The sequence below is a fragment of the Phodopus roborovskii genome, unplaced genomic scaffold, assembly GCF_943737965.1.
Source record: "Phodopus roborovskii unplaced genomic scaffold, PHOROB, whole genome shotgun sequence".
Classification (NCBI taxonomy): domain Eukaryota; kingdom Metazoa; phylum Chordata; class Mammalia; order Rodentia; family Cricetidae; genus Phodopus; species Phodopus roborovskii.
This window is the reverse complement of record NW_026126636.1, coordinates 6,647,315-6,665,291: the sequence shown is the minus strand read 5'-3', so window position 1 is coordinate 6,665,291 and position 17,977 is coordinate 6,647,315. Positions and strand designations below refer to the sequence as shown.

Here is a 17,977-nt window from a genome sequence, read left to right as displayed (position 1 = left end):
AATTTGAACTCTGAGGACATGGAGAGGGTAAAGGAGACCATAGGAGTGCTCTCCTTAGCACAGCAGCCACAGGGCAGGACTGGCCAGGCAACCCAAGTTAAGTAGGTCATGACCCTGGGTCCTGGCAAATCATAGCAGCCAAATATATCTTTGAGACTATCAGAAGAGCAAACCCATTTTTATGTGCTTAGCTCTTGCAACAGTCATGTTGGCCTCTGGCACTAGTCAGAGGGGCTGGGGTTTGGCTCCAGACATACCCTTCTGTCTCATCCCAGCTCACACAGACATCAGGGAGGACCGGGGTTCACATTTTTGTTTGATGAACTATGTCAATAGAGCCTGAAAGGAAAGGGTGGGGGCATCAGAGGATGAGCTCTGATGATTCACTTATCATGGCCCCTTCTGACCTCAGTTTCCCACCCAAATTCAGGGAGCCAGAGAGAGAGAAGCTTAAACCTGTTAGATAAGGGGGCTGACTAAGAAGACTGGACATGAGTAGAAGTGCAGGAAATGTAGCCCGGGGAGCCATAGGATGAGGGAGAAGAGATCTTAGCTGCCTAGGCTCAGTCTCCTCCTACCGGGGGAATCCACAGAACACTCTTAAGGTCGAAGGCACACTCAGTGAATAAGAGGGTCATGTTAGAGCTCCAAATGGCAGAGAAGAACTGGGAGCAGGATGATGACAAATGGGAACCCTAGGCCTCTCTGTCCTGGTTGGTGGTTTTTTTTTTTTTTTTTTTTTTGGTCAATCTGATACAAACTAGAAGTTTTCTGGGAAAATGCTTCCACAAGATTGGCCTGTAGGCAAGCCTGTGAGACATTTTCTTGATTCATTTCTCTGTGGGTAGGCCCAGACTACTCTGAACAGGTCGTTTTATGTGGTATAAGAAGGCAGGCCAAGCAAGGCATGGAGAAAAAGCCAGTGTTGCTCAGTGGCATCTGCTTCAGATCCTGTCTTGATGTCCCTTCAGGATGGGCATAAGCTGTAAGGTGAATAAACCCATCCCTCCCCAAGTTGTTTTTGATCAATGTTTTATCACAGCAACAGAAGGCAAACTAAGCCATTCTTCTGCTCAGGGACGAGGAGTCCTTCTTTTCTTTTCTGGCCTTGGATGTCACCTCAGATTCTGCTTCCTTAAAACCCATGTGACTACCTGGCCTTGGGGACATCCCCATGCCCTCCCAGATGCTTAAGTGGTCAGGCAGGCCTGGGCTGGAGTGCCCTTCCACAGCAGTAAACACATTTCCCTACTTCTGGTGGTCGTTCACATGACTGCTCACTCACAGCCTTCTTGGACACGCCCAGCACCCAACCTGCTACTTCCCCACTGGGTGACTATTAGGACCAACCTTGGAGTGTCACATCTAAGAGAATACCAGGTCCATTACTCTTGGGAGGTCCTTAGGGGACTGTAACATGAAGTCAAGACTAGGACATACTAATGTCAATTTTTCTCTGCTCCCTGAATTATCTAAGAAGATGGACAGAAACGACCCAATCCCAAAGATCGCACTAGAGAACTGGAGGAAGCAGCATTCTGACCTGAGGGGACCTTAAGAGATTCAGAGAAACTTCCACTGAAGTTTCACAGGAACAGGTACCAGCTGAACTTGAGATCTGGCTGGTTGGGTAAGTATGACTTTCATGACTTTCTGGGGCGAGCAGAAAATGGGCAGATACCATGATTGGGACACCCATTATGTTTCGTTTTTATTTTTTTTGTGTGTGTGTGCTGAGGATAGAACTCATGGCTTCACATTTGCTAAGCAATCTCTATACTCAACTACATCCTACCATGCATTAGATACTAAAAACTATTATTCTAGAATGTGATGGAACATCCTCCACAAAGAAAGTAGTATGCTCAGAATGGTTAAACCCACTATGGCACATCTACTCATAGCCAAATGAGCAGACCTTGATCTAGAACCCTCATGTGCCTACCATTCCAAGACAAGTAGATGGACTAGAAGGACTTGGTTCATCTTGGTCCTTATAAGAACCTGGACCCAGGCAGGTGGCCGTGCCACACACCTTTAATCCCAGCACCCAAGAGGCAGTGGTGGATCTCTAAGTTCAAGGCCAACCTGGTCTACAGAGTGAATTCCAGGACAGCCAAGACTACACAGAGAAACCCTATCTTGAACCTTCCCCAGACAAACAAAACTAACCTAGTTCCCATATCCCACTCTTAGGCCCATTCCCTCAGGAGTCTCATCTGTCCCCTGAGATTCTGATAATATGAGTGTGAGAATGAAGAGCCATAATGAGCAGAAAACAAACAAACAAACAAACAAGGATGAGAGGAGACAGTGCTCCTCCCAAGAGCCAGATCCCAGTTCTAAAAAGTAGAGACAAGTAGGAGAGTGGGGGAGTCTACCTAAGGGTGTAAGTGACAGGAGATGCCATCTCTTTAGTCTTAAGGCCCTCACTTCCATTAGGAAGAAGCATTCAAGGCCCCCACAGATGTGATGGTGGTAGTGGTGGTACATACTTTTAATCCCAGCACTTGGGAAGCAGAGGCAGGCAAATCTCTGCGTTTGAGGCCAGCCTATTCTACAAAGAGAGTTGCAGGACAGTCAGGGCAGTTACACAGAGAAACCCTATCTCAAAAAAAAAAAAAAAAAAAAAAAAAAAAAAAAACAGGTGTTCCCAGCACCCAGGAAGCAGAAGAGGCGGGTGGATCTCTGAGTTTGAGGCCAGCCTGGTCTATATAGAGTTCCAGGCCAGGCAGGGCTATAAAATGGGACCTTGTTTCAAAACAAACAAACAAACAAACAAAAAATCCCAGCCGCCAAACCTGTAACTCTGCAAAGCTAGGAGAAAATTTGTGTACTCATATTGCATAGACCATCTCATAAAACATGAGAATGGGGAAAGGAGGCCATACTTTAAACTTCTGTATCAACTGGTTTTACTTGGAGGTTCTGAAAATAAAAATCCTGAAAGTGCTCTAATAAATCAAAATCAACAACACTGCTAACTTGATATGGTGGTGCTCAGGATAGGGTAGTAGGGGGTGTGATGAAGCTGTGTAAAACACTGGCTTATTCCAAAGGAACACCACCTCACCGCTCCAGTGTGGGTAGTAGAGCTATAACACACACCTCCACCCTTGGGTGCCAGAGCAGGGACCCTGTTTCCTGGAGGGGAGGCTGGCAAGGATGGAAGATGGCTGACCGTTCTCTGTCTGCTTGACTGAGCATCAGGCCAATGTGACTCCTAATCTGTATAACTATCTTTTGTTGTGCCATAATGCTTCTGCAGCTTGTACATCCAACTCAGTAAGAAATAAGGGTGTTTCTATGATGACTGGGCCTGGGGAGTTAACAGACCAGGCAGCTCTGTGGTTCCCCAAATCCCAGTATTAGAAACCCATGCTGGAGTCCTCACTGTAAAATAGGAAGGGTAACAGTAGTAACTTCATAGGGTAATTCTGAGGAGTATAAGTGTGACTGACAATAAAAAACAGTTGATAGTCACTGAGTATTTACTGCTTACTAGGGACTGTGGGAAGAACTGCACCTGTATGAACTCACTGGCTCCTCCTAAGTACCCTAAACACAGGTGGAATTATCATCTTTAAAGATGAGGAAATTGAGGCACAGTTATGGCAAATAACCACTATGATTTCAGCCTAGACAATGTGACTCAAGAGTCACCAAAGGACTTGACACAGGTTAAGGGACCTTGGCTTGCAAGGGCTCCATGGGAACTGCTGTTATGAAGCTGAAGGTAGAAAGAACAAGAATGACTCTGCAAGGGATTCCTGGGTTCCCATCCCAGCTACTTTTTGGTTATCCACACTCTTCCCCTTCTCTGACCTCCATCTCCCACCTGTGTCACTGAGATCAGCAGCCCTGCACCCAGCTATGTCAAGCTATACACTTGCCAAGGCCCAGAAGGCCCTTACGTTTTAGCAGTATCCCTTGAGATGATTCTCTGGACTGACCTCCTGAATTCTAGGGACAGGTTCTAAGGATGTCTGGCGTACCCGTCCAAGTGCCAGCTTCAGTGGACAGAATGCCTCTCTACTGGCACTTAAAGAACTGACATGGAGGACTACATCTATATCCAAAACTCTCTTCAAGTTGTCATGGCCTGCAACCAATCTACTTTTGGAGCTGAAGGCTAACACCCAAAGCCTCTTCTATGAGTCCTGAGACCCTGCCTAGCTCTGGTGTCCTAGAGTTAGGAAAACAAATCATTACTCACCTTCTACCAGGTCACTCCAATGACCTGCCTGTTCCTTTTGGCAGCTCATACAAGCTACCCAACACCATCCTTCCTTTACATGGGTAGTTTCCAGTTTGTATAACCCTCCTGGGAATCCCCATTTCACACCTGAGGACAGTTGACAACAACACAGCCCCAGGAGACCAGACCAGCACATGGCACCCATTTCTCAGTGCTACTGCTGGTTGGTCACCGTGGCACCTGGCCCCTGGCCTTGTTCTCCCCACTGTACTCCCATCTCTAGGGGCAGAGACTCACCAGCACTGTTGGCCTCTGACTCCAGCAGGTGGATATCATTGCAGTCGGCTAGCGAGTGCTCCAGGCAGAGCTGCAGAAAGCGGGCTTGGGTACGAGTGACCCGCTTCAGAAGTGACAGCAGAGCCACTGTTTGCTCACACTCATTCCAGCCCTTGAACCAGCTAGCGAGGATGCCTACTTGGTCTCGGAACATCATGGTGCCAGGCCTGGGGCCAGGGTTGGGGGACGGCGGTGGCAAGGGCCAGCGCCGTCACATGGTCTCGGCTCTGGGCTCCTGTTATCTCTCCCCTAAGGGCCAGGGCTTGAGGATGTCCCCTGGCGTGGTGGCAATGGGCGGTGGGGGGGAGGAGGGAGCCTGCTTACATCAGGGGAGGTCTTGGTCCAGCCACACCTCTCCAGGCTCCTGGAAAAGAAAGCAAAGGGGTCAGAGGGAGCACAGGGGCTGAAGCTGTCAGATAAATATGGGCTGATGACCCTGTTCATGTTTCGTGGAGTTTGTTCTGAGTTCCTGGGAGGAAGATGAAGCCAGCAGCAGACACTGAACCAGCTCCTCTCCAACTGCAGACCCAGGAACAGCCTCGACTGGCACCCCAAGACCAGACCCTCAGAAACTAAGGGAAAGATTGCCTCACAATTGGACAGCACAGAGCCAAAAGAGGTTGACCCAAATCAAAGATTAAGTCAGAAGGGCATCCAGAAACAGGAAGGAAGAGACGCTGTGCATTTGGGAAAAGATCTGAATGAAGGGAGGTTTGGCTCAAGGTGACATGACAAAGCAGACATGTGACCTGGAACACATCTGACCTTGCTAGTCTCAGGCTGCATCCTGTCAGAGCTGGACAGTGATTGCTCACCAACAGGAAAGAGCCCAAGAGCTCCCTAATTAATTCAAACTGAAACCCACAATTCTGGCTCAAGGGTGGAAGGTGGGATGGTAACCCCACGAGAGATCCCCAGTATGCAGACAGTACAAGCTGACAGCAGATAACTATCTGGTCACAAATTAGCTGGTAAATGTGAGTCCTAGGGCATGAACTCGGACAGACCTGTTTAAAGATTACTACCCTGAAGGGCTATCATGCTCTTCAACACAGCTCTTCACTCTGTAACAAGCTTGGTTCTGAGCTCTAAGACTCCATCTTTCTACTATGAGGTAAAGCAACCTCCTCCTCTCCCAAGCCTTCCTCTTCAGTCCTTGAAGTCAGCTTCAGCCCAACTCTGAAGTGGAAGTCCCCCTGATTTTCAGGACACCAGACTGTTATCCGAGAGCCAACAGAGTACCAACCTGAAGGGAATGGGGCAGAATAAGAAGCAAAGACACTTGGCTGGAAAGTGGTGGCACAAGCCTTTAATCCCAGCGAGGCAGGGACAGGCAGGTATCTGTTGGTTCAAGGCCAGCCAGGTCTCAAAGCGAGTTCCAGGACAGCCAGGAGTAGACAGAGAAATTGTCTACAACAACAAGAAAATGTCCAAATTCCTCTTAAGCAGGAACTACACAGAAGTTTGAAATGGGCAAACAGCAGTTTTTCAGCTGGCTTGTTTCTAGACACTCCTCTGAGGCCTTTCTCAAATGTCTGGAGCTTAAAGTATCCACCTAACATTTCATCTGCTCTTGCAACCAGTGCCCTCAGTCCCATTCTCCAGGGCTGCCCAAGAACCAAGAACTCTATACACAGACTTATGGTGTACAGAACCAGCAGAGTCTAGACTTAGGGCATGGCTCCCATTATCCTGACTTTACACAGTCCTGCTGGGGATAGCTGTGTATGACTGGGATGCCTTGAAGAACCCCGCTGGATCTCAAGATAACAAACTAGTATAGCTATAAGTGGTTTTTTTTTTTGTTTGTTTGTTTTTTTGAGACAGGGTTTCTCTGTATTGCTTTGGAGGCTGTCCTGGAACTCTCTCTGTAGACCAGGCTGGCCTCAAACTCACAGAGATCCGCCTGTCTCTGCCTCCCGAGTGCTGGGATTAAAGGCATGCACCACCACTGCCCAGCTAGCTGTGAGTTCTTTAAGATGGAAAAAGTGGGGAAAAAGATGAAGGTGAACTTTGCTCCAAGTTTCACAGGTCTCCCACCAGTAGTTTTAAAGGAGAAATCACAAGTCATCTCCTGGCTTAAAGTCTCCAATGACTTCCAGATGCACTTAAATAATCTAAGTAAATCCACATTTACCTTGGCCACAAGTACCCTGACTGACTCTTATCTCTCCAATCTCATGACACATCAAGTTCCTTCTTGTTCACTAGTCTCCTCTTCCCCTACAGGCTCGCTCTTAAGTTGCTTGTGTCTCAGCATAATAACACTTCCTCATTGACAGTCTCCCGGACACTTCCATGGCCACTCAATTGTATTAGTGCTCTCATTTCTTTATGACACTATGAAACACTGCTTTATGTTGATGTTATTTCTCATCAAATGCAAGCTATGCAGTCAGACTGAACCTAAAAAAGTACTTACAACAAAACAAAACAAAAAAATCAGTACATTTTATTTACTTTGTGTGTAAATGCCTGTATATCTATGCACATGCCACAGAGCACATGTGGAGGTCAGAGGACAATTTGTAGGAGTTGGTTATCCCGTCTGATCATGTGGGTCCCAGGAAACCAAGGCTTGGCGGCAAGTGTCTTTACCTGCTTATCTTGCTGGTCCAGGGTGTACTTTAAAAACAAACCCAGACAGTTGTGGTAACACATGCCTTTAATTTCAGTACCAGGGAAGCAGAAACAGGTGGCTCTTTTGAGTTTGAAGCCAGCCTGATTGTATTTCCAGTTCTAGGATAGCAAGGGTTCTGTCTCAGAGCAAAACAAGACAAAACCCAACACATTGGGGCGGGATGGGGCCAAGACAGAATTTTTAAAAACAAATAAGGAAGCCTGCCTTTTCATGTTCTGCCTGCTTTCTTTACTGTGTGTGTGTGTGTGTGTGTGTGTGTGTGTGTGTGTGTGTGGGTTAACACGTCCTGGTTTCTTGCATGCAAGCACCTGTGCACACTTCATGCACAACTGAAATGAACAAAGGTTTCAGTTCCCCTGAAGCTGGAGGCTGTAAGCCATCTGATGTGGGTGCTGAGAACTAAACTTAGGTCCTCTGAAAGTATAGTATACACTCTTAACCACTGAGCCATCTCTCCAGCTAAAGGCAAAGGGTCTTGGTTATGTGGACTGGGCTGGCCCGAACTCTCGAGTGCCAAGATTACAGGTGTGTACCACCGTACCTGGTTCAAATGGAAATATCCATCAACAGAGTATAACAACTGAGTCAGAACTATGCAAGGGGAAGTAAGAGCATATCTAGTGAAGAGGGACAGCATGAGATACATGAGAGGTAGCTATCTGCAATCCTAGTCTCCAGGAAGCTAAGGCAGGAGAATTGCTTTGAGTTCCAGGTCAACCTGAGATACAAAGTAAGCTCCTGTAAAGAAAACTATATAGAGCTGTATATAATGCACCACTAGTGTTTCACTTGAAGGATGGACTCTAGGTGGTTGAGAAGTCATTTTGAGGAGGCAAGGCAATTACTAATACTGTAATTTTTATACCATTTCACTAGATGTAAGTGAGCACACAATGTTTATTGACAAGAATTTTTTAGCCTTTAATCCCAGTGTTTGGGAGGCGAATTTCTGAGTTCAAGACCAGCCAGGTATATACAGCAAGTTCCAGAACAGCCTGGGATATACAAAGAATACCTGTCTTTAACCCTCCCAACACACACACACACACACACTCACACTTGAGGCTTCTTTCTCCCTAGACACAGGGTGGATGAGTGGAAGCTCTGTGACTGGAAGCAGTACTTGCCCTCCCTGCTCCAACTTTGTTTGGCTTCAAGTCCCAAGGAGGCACCAGTTGCTTCAACATAAGAACAACTTCTACTATGTATCTGTCCAAGGATGGAGCTGGCCACCATGTGAGAAGGTAATAAGTGCCTGGCTATTGGAAGTGGGTAAGCAGAGGTTGGGTGGACATCTCTTAGAAGTGGGTGTGGTGATTCCTCCACTGGGTGACAGCTCACTCCATACTAGACCATTTGTACTGTTTCGGTGGAACATTTTAATAGGTGATTTGATATGCAAGAGCATTTACAGCAAAAAGCTGACCAAATTCTCAGGTAAAAACTGTGCACATTTCTACTCATCAACCTTTTTTCTTTTTTTTAAACACTGGATTGTTCCTTTTCCTAAGCAACAAGGCTATATCCCCAATAGCTGCTGACTAAACATCAATCTAGCTTCTGCCAGCAAAGCTTTGGGACAGAATGAGGTCTCAAATGTGATGCTCACCAGGATAGGCTTTGAACAGAGCTGGCCACTGGGGACTACAATGAGCTAGCTACAAAGTACACAGGCTGTTTAAAGGCAGAATACACTATTCCACTCTAATCAACTGTTGCCATGTGGGAATAGATTCATATTATTAGGTCTTCGGTGTTTTGTTTTTAATAGAACAGCAGGAAATCTGGCTTTGAAAGAAATTCCCTATTTTTAAACGTTGGAAACTAATTCACATTAAAACAGCAACTGTGAACTACTACACAGCACAACAAAACCACAAAACACTGTGGCCGTGGTCCTTGAAACAAACTGGAAATAACCCAGAAGCTGACTAATTGCCCCCCAACCCCAAAGCGCTGTAGTTTGTATCTTCAAGCTCCCTTGATGCTCAAGGGACATCTGGTGGAGAGGGCACTGTGATGGAATGGGTCTAGAGTGGGCACTAGGGCTTCCACAAATCCACTATAAGAACAAACTGTGAGAAAAAAAAAAAAAAAAAAAAAAATCAACCAGTAGCTAAACCCAAAGATCAAAGAGTTTGATCCCCAGAACCCACAAAATGGAAATAAGTCCAAGTTTTCTTTCCGACCTATACACACAAACACAAACACACACACACACACACACACACACAAACACTAAGTAAAATACAATCTAAAAAAGTTTTGTTTTAAAAGATTACTGTGAATTAATTAGAGACCAGCCTGATCTATGTAGCAAGTTCTAGGACAGCCAGGGCTACATAGTCAGCTGTCTCAAAAAATAAAGTGGGAAAAAAAAAAATCCCTAATGGGGCTGGAGAGATTGCTCAGTGGTTAAGAGTACTAAGGTTTGGTTCCCAGCACCCACACAGCAGCTCACACCTTCTGTTACTCCAGTTCAAGGGAATCCAAGGCCCTCTTTCAGTTTCTGCAAATAGTGGTGCATATGGTGCATATAAATACAAGTAGGCAAGCACTTTTACACATAAATCTTTAAAACAAAAAACCAGGAAAACAATGGCAAGGGGACTGTCATGAGTTTATAGCCAACTTGGGCTACATAGCAAGATTCTATCTCAAAAAAACAAAACAAAAACAAGCAAACAAACAAACAACCCCAACAAACAAACACAACCTAAAAGTACTGATCTTGGGCTAGGGAGACAGCTCAGGGGGTAAAAGGCACTTGTCATACAAGCTTGAGGATTTGAGTTCAGATTACTAGAATCCAGGTAAAGTCAGAAGTGATAATCCATCTATAATACTAATGTTCCTACAGTGAGAGGTGGAGTGAGGAGAATTACAGAAGCTCAAACGCCCAATATATCCAATGGTCTCTTAATTCCTGCCATGCTGAGGATGCACATGCACGCGTATGCACACACCCAAAAAAAGGAGAAAAAAAAAAAGTGATTTTCAAAACAGAAAGATACTGAGTGTTGGGTGTAGATATTAACTCAAGAGACTAAATGGAGCCAGGGGTGGTGGGAGTGGGGGGTGGTATGGAGGGGGGGCGGTGATGGCACACACCTTTAGTTCCAGCACTCAAGAAGGCAGAGACAGGTGGATCTCTGTTTGAGCCAGCCTGGTTTACAAAGTGAGCTCCAGAATAGCTTCAAAGCTACAGAGAAATCCTGTCTCCAAAACAAACAAACAAACAAACAAAAAACAAATAAATAAAAAGAGAAAGAGAGACTAAACGGATGCCCCCTTTTCACTAAGGACAGAGTGCCTTGGCCCCAATCCCACCCAGCTGCCTGTTTGCAGTGAGACAGCACTGGATGAGCATCAACTGTCCATGTCATCTCACGGTAGTACTATCTATCTTACTATGATGGGCTCATCTGTCAAACAGCCATCCCATCTTCTGTCTATCTTGGCTGCAGAAGTGGACACATGGGATAGAGTTTTCTTGGAACTTTCAATGTAACTACTGAGAAAAGCTCTAGGTTATTAGTTATTACCTCTGCTACCATGGGGCTAACCTGCTTCTGAATGAAGCCAACATAGAATATCCTCAAGAGTTGAGGGGAGAAGACCTAAGTCCACAGAGCCTGAAGCCTCCTTATTGGACTAGACTTTTCAGTTCCAGAAGCCAATATATTCCTTAGGCCTGTTTAAACTGGATTTTTTTTTTTTTTTTTTTTTTTTTTTTTTACTACTTAAAATAGTCTTGGCTACTTAAATACAAAACTGCATTCACTGCTCCTCTGGTTTCTTTAGAAGTCTTCACATGGCTAAACCCGACTCTCCCTACTTTTGAGGAAAGTCAGGAGAGAGGGCCTACTATATAGCAAGCCTCTAGGCACCCAGCAACACTGCTGGCATCCAGCCAGATTTAGAATGTGTAACTTTCTTGAGAGGTACCTACGAACCCCAGAAGTGAAAGATGGAACCAAACGGTTGAGAGGTTCTAGGGAAAATATTCCCCCAGGCTCCTTCCCTGGCCCCCAAAAATGAGAAGGGGTCTAAGACAGGAGAAGTGCTCAGTCAGCTCTCCTCATGTAGAAACACAACTGGGTAGTCAGGTGACCTGGCTCAAATCCTAGCTCTCTCACTGATACTTGCTACTATGACTTTTGGCAAGTGATTCAGCTTCTTCCTCAGTGAAGCTGTGAGAAGACTGAGATGAATAGGAGACATAGTTGTCTCCCAATGATTTCCTCTCCTGCATCATACCCTGTCCCTCACAGGTCCTATGCTAACACTTCTTCCACAGGCGACTTTTCCTGGATCCCCAGACATCTATTTTTGTTGTTTGTTTGAGACAGGTTCTCTCTATGGAGCCCAGGCTGGCCTTGAACTTGAGATCCCCCTCCTTTAGCCTCTCAAGTGCTTAGGAAGAGGGGTGTGTGTAACCAGATGCCACTGTGCTTGCCTAGCATGTGAAAAGTTTGCGATTTAACCCTTATCAACACAAACATACATAACACATAAATGGCACATACATTTATGAGACACGAATAGCCTCCTTTTATAAATGGAAAAATGACAGAAGGGAAGGCACTATTCATGACTACGTAGGACCTGCAAGGCCCAAACGCTATGCCTTCAGACCTCTTGCTCTTAATAAAGATGCTGAAGCTTCACTTCCTGGAAGTTTCCATGGGTGCCCAGAAGGTCCCTTTGGCCTCCCCATCCATTCCTAGCTCTTCTATAGTTCTTGACCAAGGCTCAATTGTCACCTCTTCAATAAGGCCATTTCCGGCTACTGTCTATAGTAGCCACCTTTACACTAGTTCATTTCATTCATAGTACATATCACACTCACACTTCTTTTTAAAATGTTAGTGTTGTGTGTGTGAACAAACATGTCCCATGGCATGCATTTGTAAGTCAGGAGATATCTTATGGTGTCAGTATTCTTCCACCATTACATGGGTTCTGAGACTCAAACTCGGGTTGCCAGGCTGCACAGCAAGCTCCTTAACCTAATGAGCCACCTCACTGGGGTTCACATTTCTTTTAGTGCAGTTATCTTCTCTCCCCCATCAGAATGTGAACTTTGTGAGTTTCAGGCCTTTGACTGTGTCTTCCTCAGCTTTATCTCCAATATCTCCCTCCATGGATTACTTAACGATCACTTGCTGTTAGGGACATTTAACACTTGCATAGTTATAGTTTTCTGGGCGGTGGTGGTGCACACCTTTAGTCCCAGCACTTGGGAGGCAGATGCAAGAGGATCTCTGAGTTCCAAGCCAGCCTGGTCTATAGAATGAGTTCCAGGACAGCTAGGGCTACACAGAGAAACCCTGTCTCAAAAAAAACAAAAACAAAAAAACTATGCAGTTCATATACTGTTCTTAGGTCAACCACAGTCTATTTCACAAATCTGTACTAAAACAAACAAAACCTCTCCAAAGTTCTAGGCCCTAGAAATCCAAAGCCAAGTTGAAGGTACTGAATCCAGGTACTATTACATTCTATGTTAGCAAGTCAAGCCACCCATCTGCCTCCTGCCTCTCCTAGTGAGATCCTGAAACAAAGTCTGTAGGATCATAATGGGCATTAGATTTCTTTGAACACAAATAATCACAGAGCATGGAATTACTGAGGGTGGGGACAGAGAACAGGAGGAACCATCAGTACTTATAAAGCTCATGGGATGGGGATGGAAAGATGGCTCAGAGGTTAAGAATACTGGCTGTTCTTCCAGAGGTCCTGAGTTCAATTCCCAGCAACTACATGATAATTCATAACCATCTGTAATAGGGTCTGATGTCCTCTTCTGGTTTGCAGGCATTCATACAGGCATAACACTGTATACATAAATAAATAAATCTTAAAAAAAAAAAAAAAGAAAGAAAAGAAAAAAAGCTCATGGGATGGAATCACAATCCTATTAGGAGCATCAAGACACAGTTGCATAGTACAGAACCCCAACATATCCAAGTATATTCTACCATCAAGTGTCTCAAACTTACTAGGGAAACTGTCTTAAACTGGAACTCTTAAGAGGTTGTTTTTTTTTTTTTTTTTTTTTTTTTTTACACTGAGGCTGCTAAAGAGGTAGAATTTGAAGCTGGGGTTGCTGAGGGCAGTATCTGTCACCACAAGCAGAAACCTGTTAAATAAGAAGCTACTAACTCAGTGGATAAATGTGAAGGTTGGGATTATTATCTGAACCTCAAGATACAGCTATAAGCAGTCTGGATTTTTCAGTAACATGAGTTAATTAACCCTCACCCCACTCCCCTGGACACCCCTTCCCATCCCTGCTGGAGCTCAAAATCTCCCCTTTAAACTACTTTGTGTTAAGATTCTATTACCTTTTAGGGCCTTGGCTAACATTACTTTCTGCTCACAGCACTCAGTGTATACAAGGCATTGTTTTAAGTACTTTACATCCATTAACTTAGTCCATGAAGTAAGATATCATTATGGCCTTCATTTATTTCAGTTGTGGAACATAAGGGTTGCACCCAAACCCTATCTAAACAGAAAATCCAATTCTATGACCCAAGGCATTATCATTTGGGGACAGGCAGGGCCCACAGACCTTCTATTAGTCCCACCCACCTATCCTTCACTGCATCATATGGGAAATGAAGATAATAGTAGTTTATCTACCTTAGGTTCCCGTGACATGAGACTACACAGAAAAAGCACTTACACAGTGCCTAGCAAACAGTACGCATTTAGTAAACAGCAACCCCTGTTACATCTGTGAGTCATTCTAGTGTACCTATATAATACCATCCAAATCAAAGAGTGCTATTTCCTTTAACTCTGCTCATATACAAAAGAAACTATGGGTGAGAGATGATGCTTTTTTTGAGGCTTCAGATGTAGCTCAGTCATTAAAAACTTGTCTTTCATGCCCCAGGTACGGAGTTCAATTCCCAGCACCATAAAAGCAAAAGCATAGTGTTTAAACTATGTCCCCCGCCTAGGAGCTCCTAATTGTGGTCCTGATTCCCATGGAACACTATGTCACCTAAATACCTTTTCAATGAAATCTTTCCAAATAGTTGGGTCTCCACAGCATCTATTTTGTGCCCTCATGTCCTTTGTGGTGCATCTACCCAAGCCCTCCACAAAATAGTGAGCTCCCAAAAGACAGGTATTTATCTTGGGCTCTCTAGTTCCTCTTCTTGATCCTACAGAGGAATGGATTCTCTTGGAAAAAGCTGAGAGTACTATAGAGATCTGAAACTAAGAGAGACTGAAAAGCTAACTAAGACGGGATGAGGTAGGTCACCAGAACAGAACATATATAGGATAGCTCAGAATCAGTGCCAAGAGAAGTTCCATGAACAGAAGCAGTGGGCGGGAGGAGAGGCAAGGGACTGACCAGAGTGATGAAAGGTTTGAAAAGGGGACAGGGAAGGTGTACCAGACATGAATGGAGAATGGGATCTAAGAAACTTGGAGCTACCCATTCTCCAATAATGCTCACTAAAATCCTGGGACACCTGGCACATTCAGATCCAGCCTGTACTTCTAGTTTCCTGTCCTGTGAGGGAGGGTAAGTAGGCAAATGCATAAAAAACTACAGTGCTCTGTGAAGTGCATGGAGAGCCCCTGGTGGTTAAGACACAGACAGAAGACCTGAAGTTGCCCACGTGGAGAAGAGAAATGAGATGAGAGGGACATGTGTGTTCAAGGAGGTAGCAATTTAAACCAAAAGGAGCAAAGGCTCTAGGGTGGGCCAGAGGGGCAGGTAGAAGGAGAAAGTGCTGAGGAAGAGCTGAAGGGAACCATTCAAAGCAGAACCTAAAGTAATTACTCAGAGGGTGGGGTAACCTTGTAGAGAAGCCAAAATCCTTCAAAGTGGGGAAGAAGTCTTTCTGGAAGATGGGTATTGCACACAGTCCCCAGAAAATGGTGATGCACAGCAGGGCTTAGAGGCACATCTTTAGGACTTATTACAGAGAAAGAGGTCCTCTTAGAAGCAGTGGTTCTCAAATTTGAGCATACATCAGAATCAACAGGACTGTCTGTTAAAAACTTAGATTGCTGGGCTCTGCTCCGAACTTTTCTGATTCATTAAATCTGAGTAAGACTCAAGAATTGGCATTTTCCAACCATGCTGCCACAGGTCTAATCATACTTTGAGAGCCACTGATAGAAGGGAGGGAATTCTTCAGTAAGGGATCTTCAAAAATGAAAAGGATAAAAGTGAGTTCTCAAGTAGTCTATAAGTGGCCAGGCACTGGTGGCGCACACCTTTAATCCCAGCACTCAGGAGGCAGAGGCAGATGGATCTCTGAGTTCAAGGCCAGCCTGGTCTACAGAGCGAGTTCCAGGACAGGCTCCAAAGCAATACAGAGACATCCTGCCTCGAAAAAACAAAACAAAACAAGAAAAGAAGTCTCTAAGTGGGTGTTAAAGATCTTTCCAAATCTGAAAGGAGAGACGCTATGAGGGTGAGGTCTAAAAAGGAAGGAGAGAAGGTAGGAAGGTAAGTAGGTTGATCAGTCGGTCAATCTGGGAAGAGAGTCTCAAAGCATTGGGATTTCCAGAAGTAGAGAAAGTTTGGGAAGGGAGTGTCTGAAGGATGCTACGGCCTCTGAAGAAAAAGTGGGGGAAGCAGACTGAGAATCCAGAAGGGTCTATGATTTCAAAGAATGAGAATGGGCAGAAAAGAGAAAGTGAGAACAGGTTCATCCTAACTGGGATAAATCTGACAGAGTCCTGAAATAACATTGGGGATGCCAGACGGGAAATTTGAGGGAGGGTTCCCAGAAAGTGCAAGAGATTACTGACACAGGGCCTGGGAGAAAATGTTCTAAGGAGTGTCTTGGGGAAAGGAGTGGTCTTCTGAGAGAGGCCCTGACAGAGGAATCTTTAAACACCCAACACCCCAATTGGGGGGGTGGGGCATGGACTCCTAGCAAAGACCTGGTAGCATCAGAGTAGGCTTTTCTCAAAATATTCTGAGTGTTCAGTTACACTGAAAGATTAGGTAGGTGTGGAAAGCTTTCTAAAGATGCATCAGAAAATAGGGGGGTGGCGGGCGGGCAGGGGGCTCTGAGGAGATAGCTAGAAAAGTCTTTTAGTAGGACAGTGTAAGAAACAACTCCAAAGGTCCTAGGGATATCAGGGTCGCTGAGAAGTATTTGAAGGGCCATTCAGGGTTATTGGGGTTTCTGATGCCATGGGATCCTGAAAGCTGTATCTCAGAGGGATGTTTCAGGGTTGTAAGGAGAAGCTTCAGAAAGTTATCTAAGGCTACAATGGGGCAGTCTCCCAATTTTCGGGTTACCCAAGAAAAGTTCTAGAGGATACAGAGGCTGTGAGGGAACTTTCTGGAGTCCTCACACAAGTGGTGTGTGTTACTGGGAAAGGATTTGGGACACATAGGAGGGGATTTGGAAGAGGTGTTTGGAATATGAGAGGAGCTCTCTGGAGACTTTCAAGATGAGTAGGTGTGGGGGCTCAGGAGAAAATGGATAAGGGGTACAGAGAGGTGATCTAGTTTAGAGCACTCCACGGTGGGGAAGATTTGTGCAAGTCCCTGGGCCAGATTTGGGAACCTATAGAAGAATCCAAGAGGTATGAGAAGAGGCTGGGGTACATATGAGAGATGGAGGCAAAGTGAGGAGGGGGTCCTTCAGGTGAGTTTTGGGATCTATGAGCATTTCAGTAGTATCTGAAGAACACTGTTCCGGGATATGCAAGCTTTCCTAGGAAGACGGGTTCACCAGGGGCATCCTGAAGGATTTGGGGAATAAGAGTGGAAATCGCTAACATTTCTAGAATGTGGAAGGGTGGGAGGATAAATTCTTGGGATATGTGAAGAGGAAGTCTAAGGGAGATGGATGAAATATGCGACGAGGGGGTCCTCAATGCCGAGGGGGTGTCTAGGGCCGGTTTGGGGGCTTCGGGAAGGTTCCTGACAGAGACGCCTGAGACAAATATGCTGTGGAGACAGACGGGGAGTAGCCACCAAGGAATGTGTTGCGAATCCAGGAGGAAGGTGGGGGGAGAACCGGGGACGAAAGGGCGGGGACCCACGGGGAAGGTCCCCGAGGGAGGCAGTTGAAAGCTGAGGGTGGTCTCCGGGGAGGCCGCCGGAGCCGATGCGTGCCGGGTCAGGACGGAGGTCCCCGGGCCCGGCCCCTCGACCATCCCCAGGGCGCGAGGGTCTGGGAGGGAAGCTGAGGAAGGGGCCCGGGTGGGGAGCAGCGGGCCGGGCGCGGGGTCCTGAAGGCTCCCCCGGGCCCCCCCGGCCTGGAGGCCGAGTCCGCCGCCCGCCGCAGCCGGCGGCGCGGGGTCCCTGAGGGGGCGGGGCCGGCCGCGCGGCCTGGGTCGCCCTGAGGGGAGCGCCGCGCGCCTCGACCGCCGCCGCCCCGCGCCCGCCGGCCCGGCCCTGCCCGAGACTCACCGCCTCGGCCTCCGCCGCCGCCGCCGCCGCCGCCGCCCGCGCCTCCTCAGGCAGCCGCCGCCACCCGCGCCGCCGCCGCCGCCGCCGCCGTCGCCCCCTCTCTGGCCCGAGAGCTCCCCTCCCTCCTCCCGCACCGACCACCGCCGCCGCCGCCGCCGCCGTCGCGCTGCGTCACCGCGCCGTGCGTCACCGCCCCTGGCCCCGCCCCGGGGGCCCACTGCGCGCCCGCATTGGCTCACACCCGGTTGACGGACGGCGAATCCAGCCAACTGTCGGCTAGGGCAGCCCGAAGGGTGGGAGGTGTGCGGCAAGAAAGGCGGGGTCCTGGCCGGGAAGGGAGCGACGGGGCTGGAACGAGGCCGGAGAGGCCCGCCCCCTCCCCACTACGATT

The 17,977-nt window shown here is 46.8% G+C and overlaps 1 protein-coding gene across 1 annotated transcript in view; it reads right to left on the bottom strand.

The window, feature by feature from the left end:
* The window catches only part of Samd4b (sterile alpha motif domain containing 4B), a 33,434-nt gene extending 15,750 nt beyond the window's left edge, over nucleotides 1-17,684 (bottom strand). The window contains exons 1-2 of the mRNA XM_051207626.1: nucleotides 17,587-17,684; nucleotides 4,496-4,898 (exon numbers count right to left, since the gene is read on the bottom strand). Of these exons, the coding sequence (XP_051063583.1) occupies nucleotides 4,496-4,691 (196 nt within the window). The 5' untranslated portion in view covers nucleotides 4,692-4,898; nucleotides 17,587-17,684. The remainder of the gene's footprint in view (nucleotides 1-4,495; nucleotides 4,899-17,586) is intronic.
* Nucleotides 17,685-17,977: the final 293 nt, after the last annotated feature.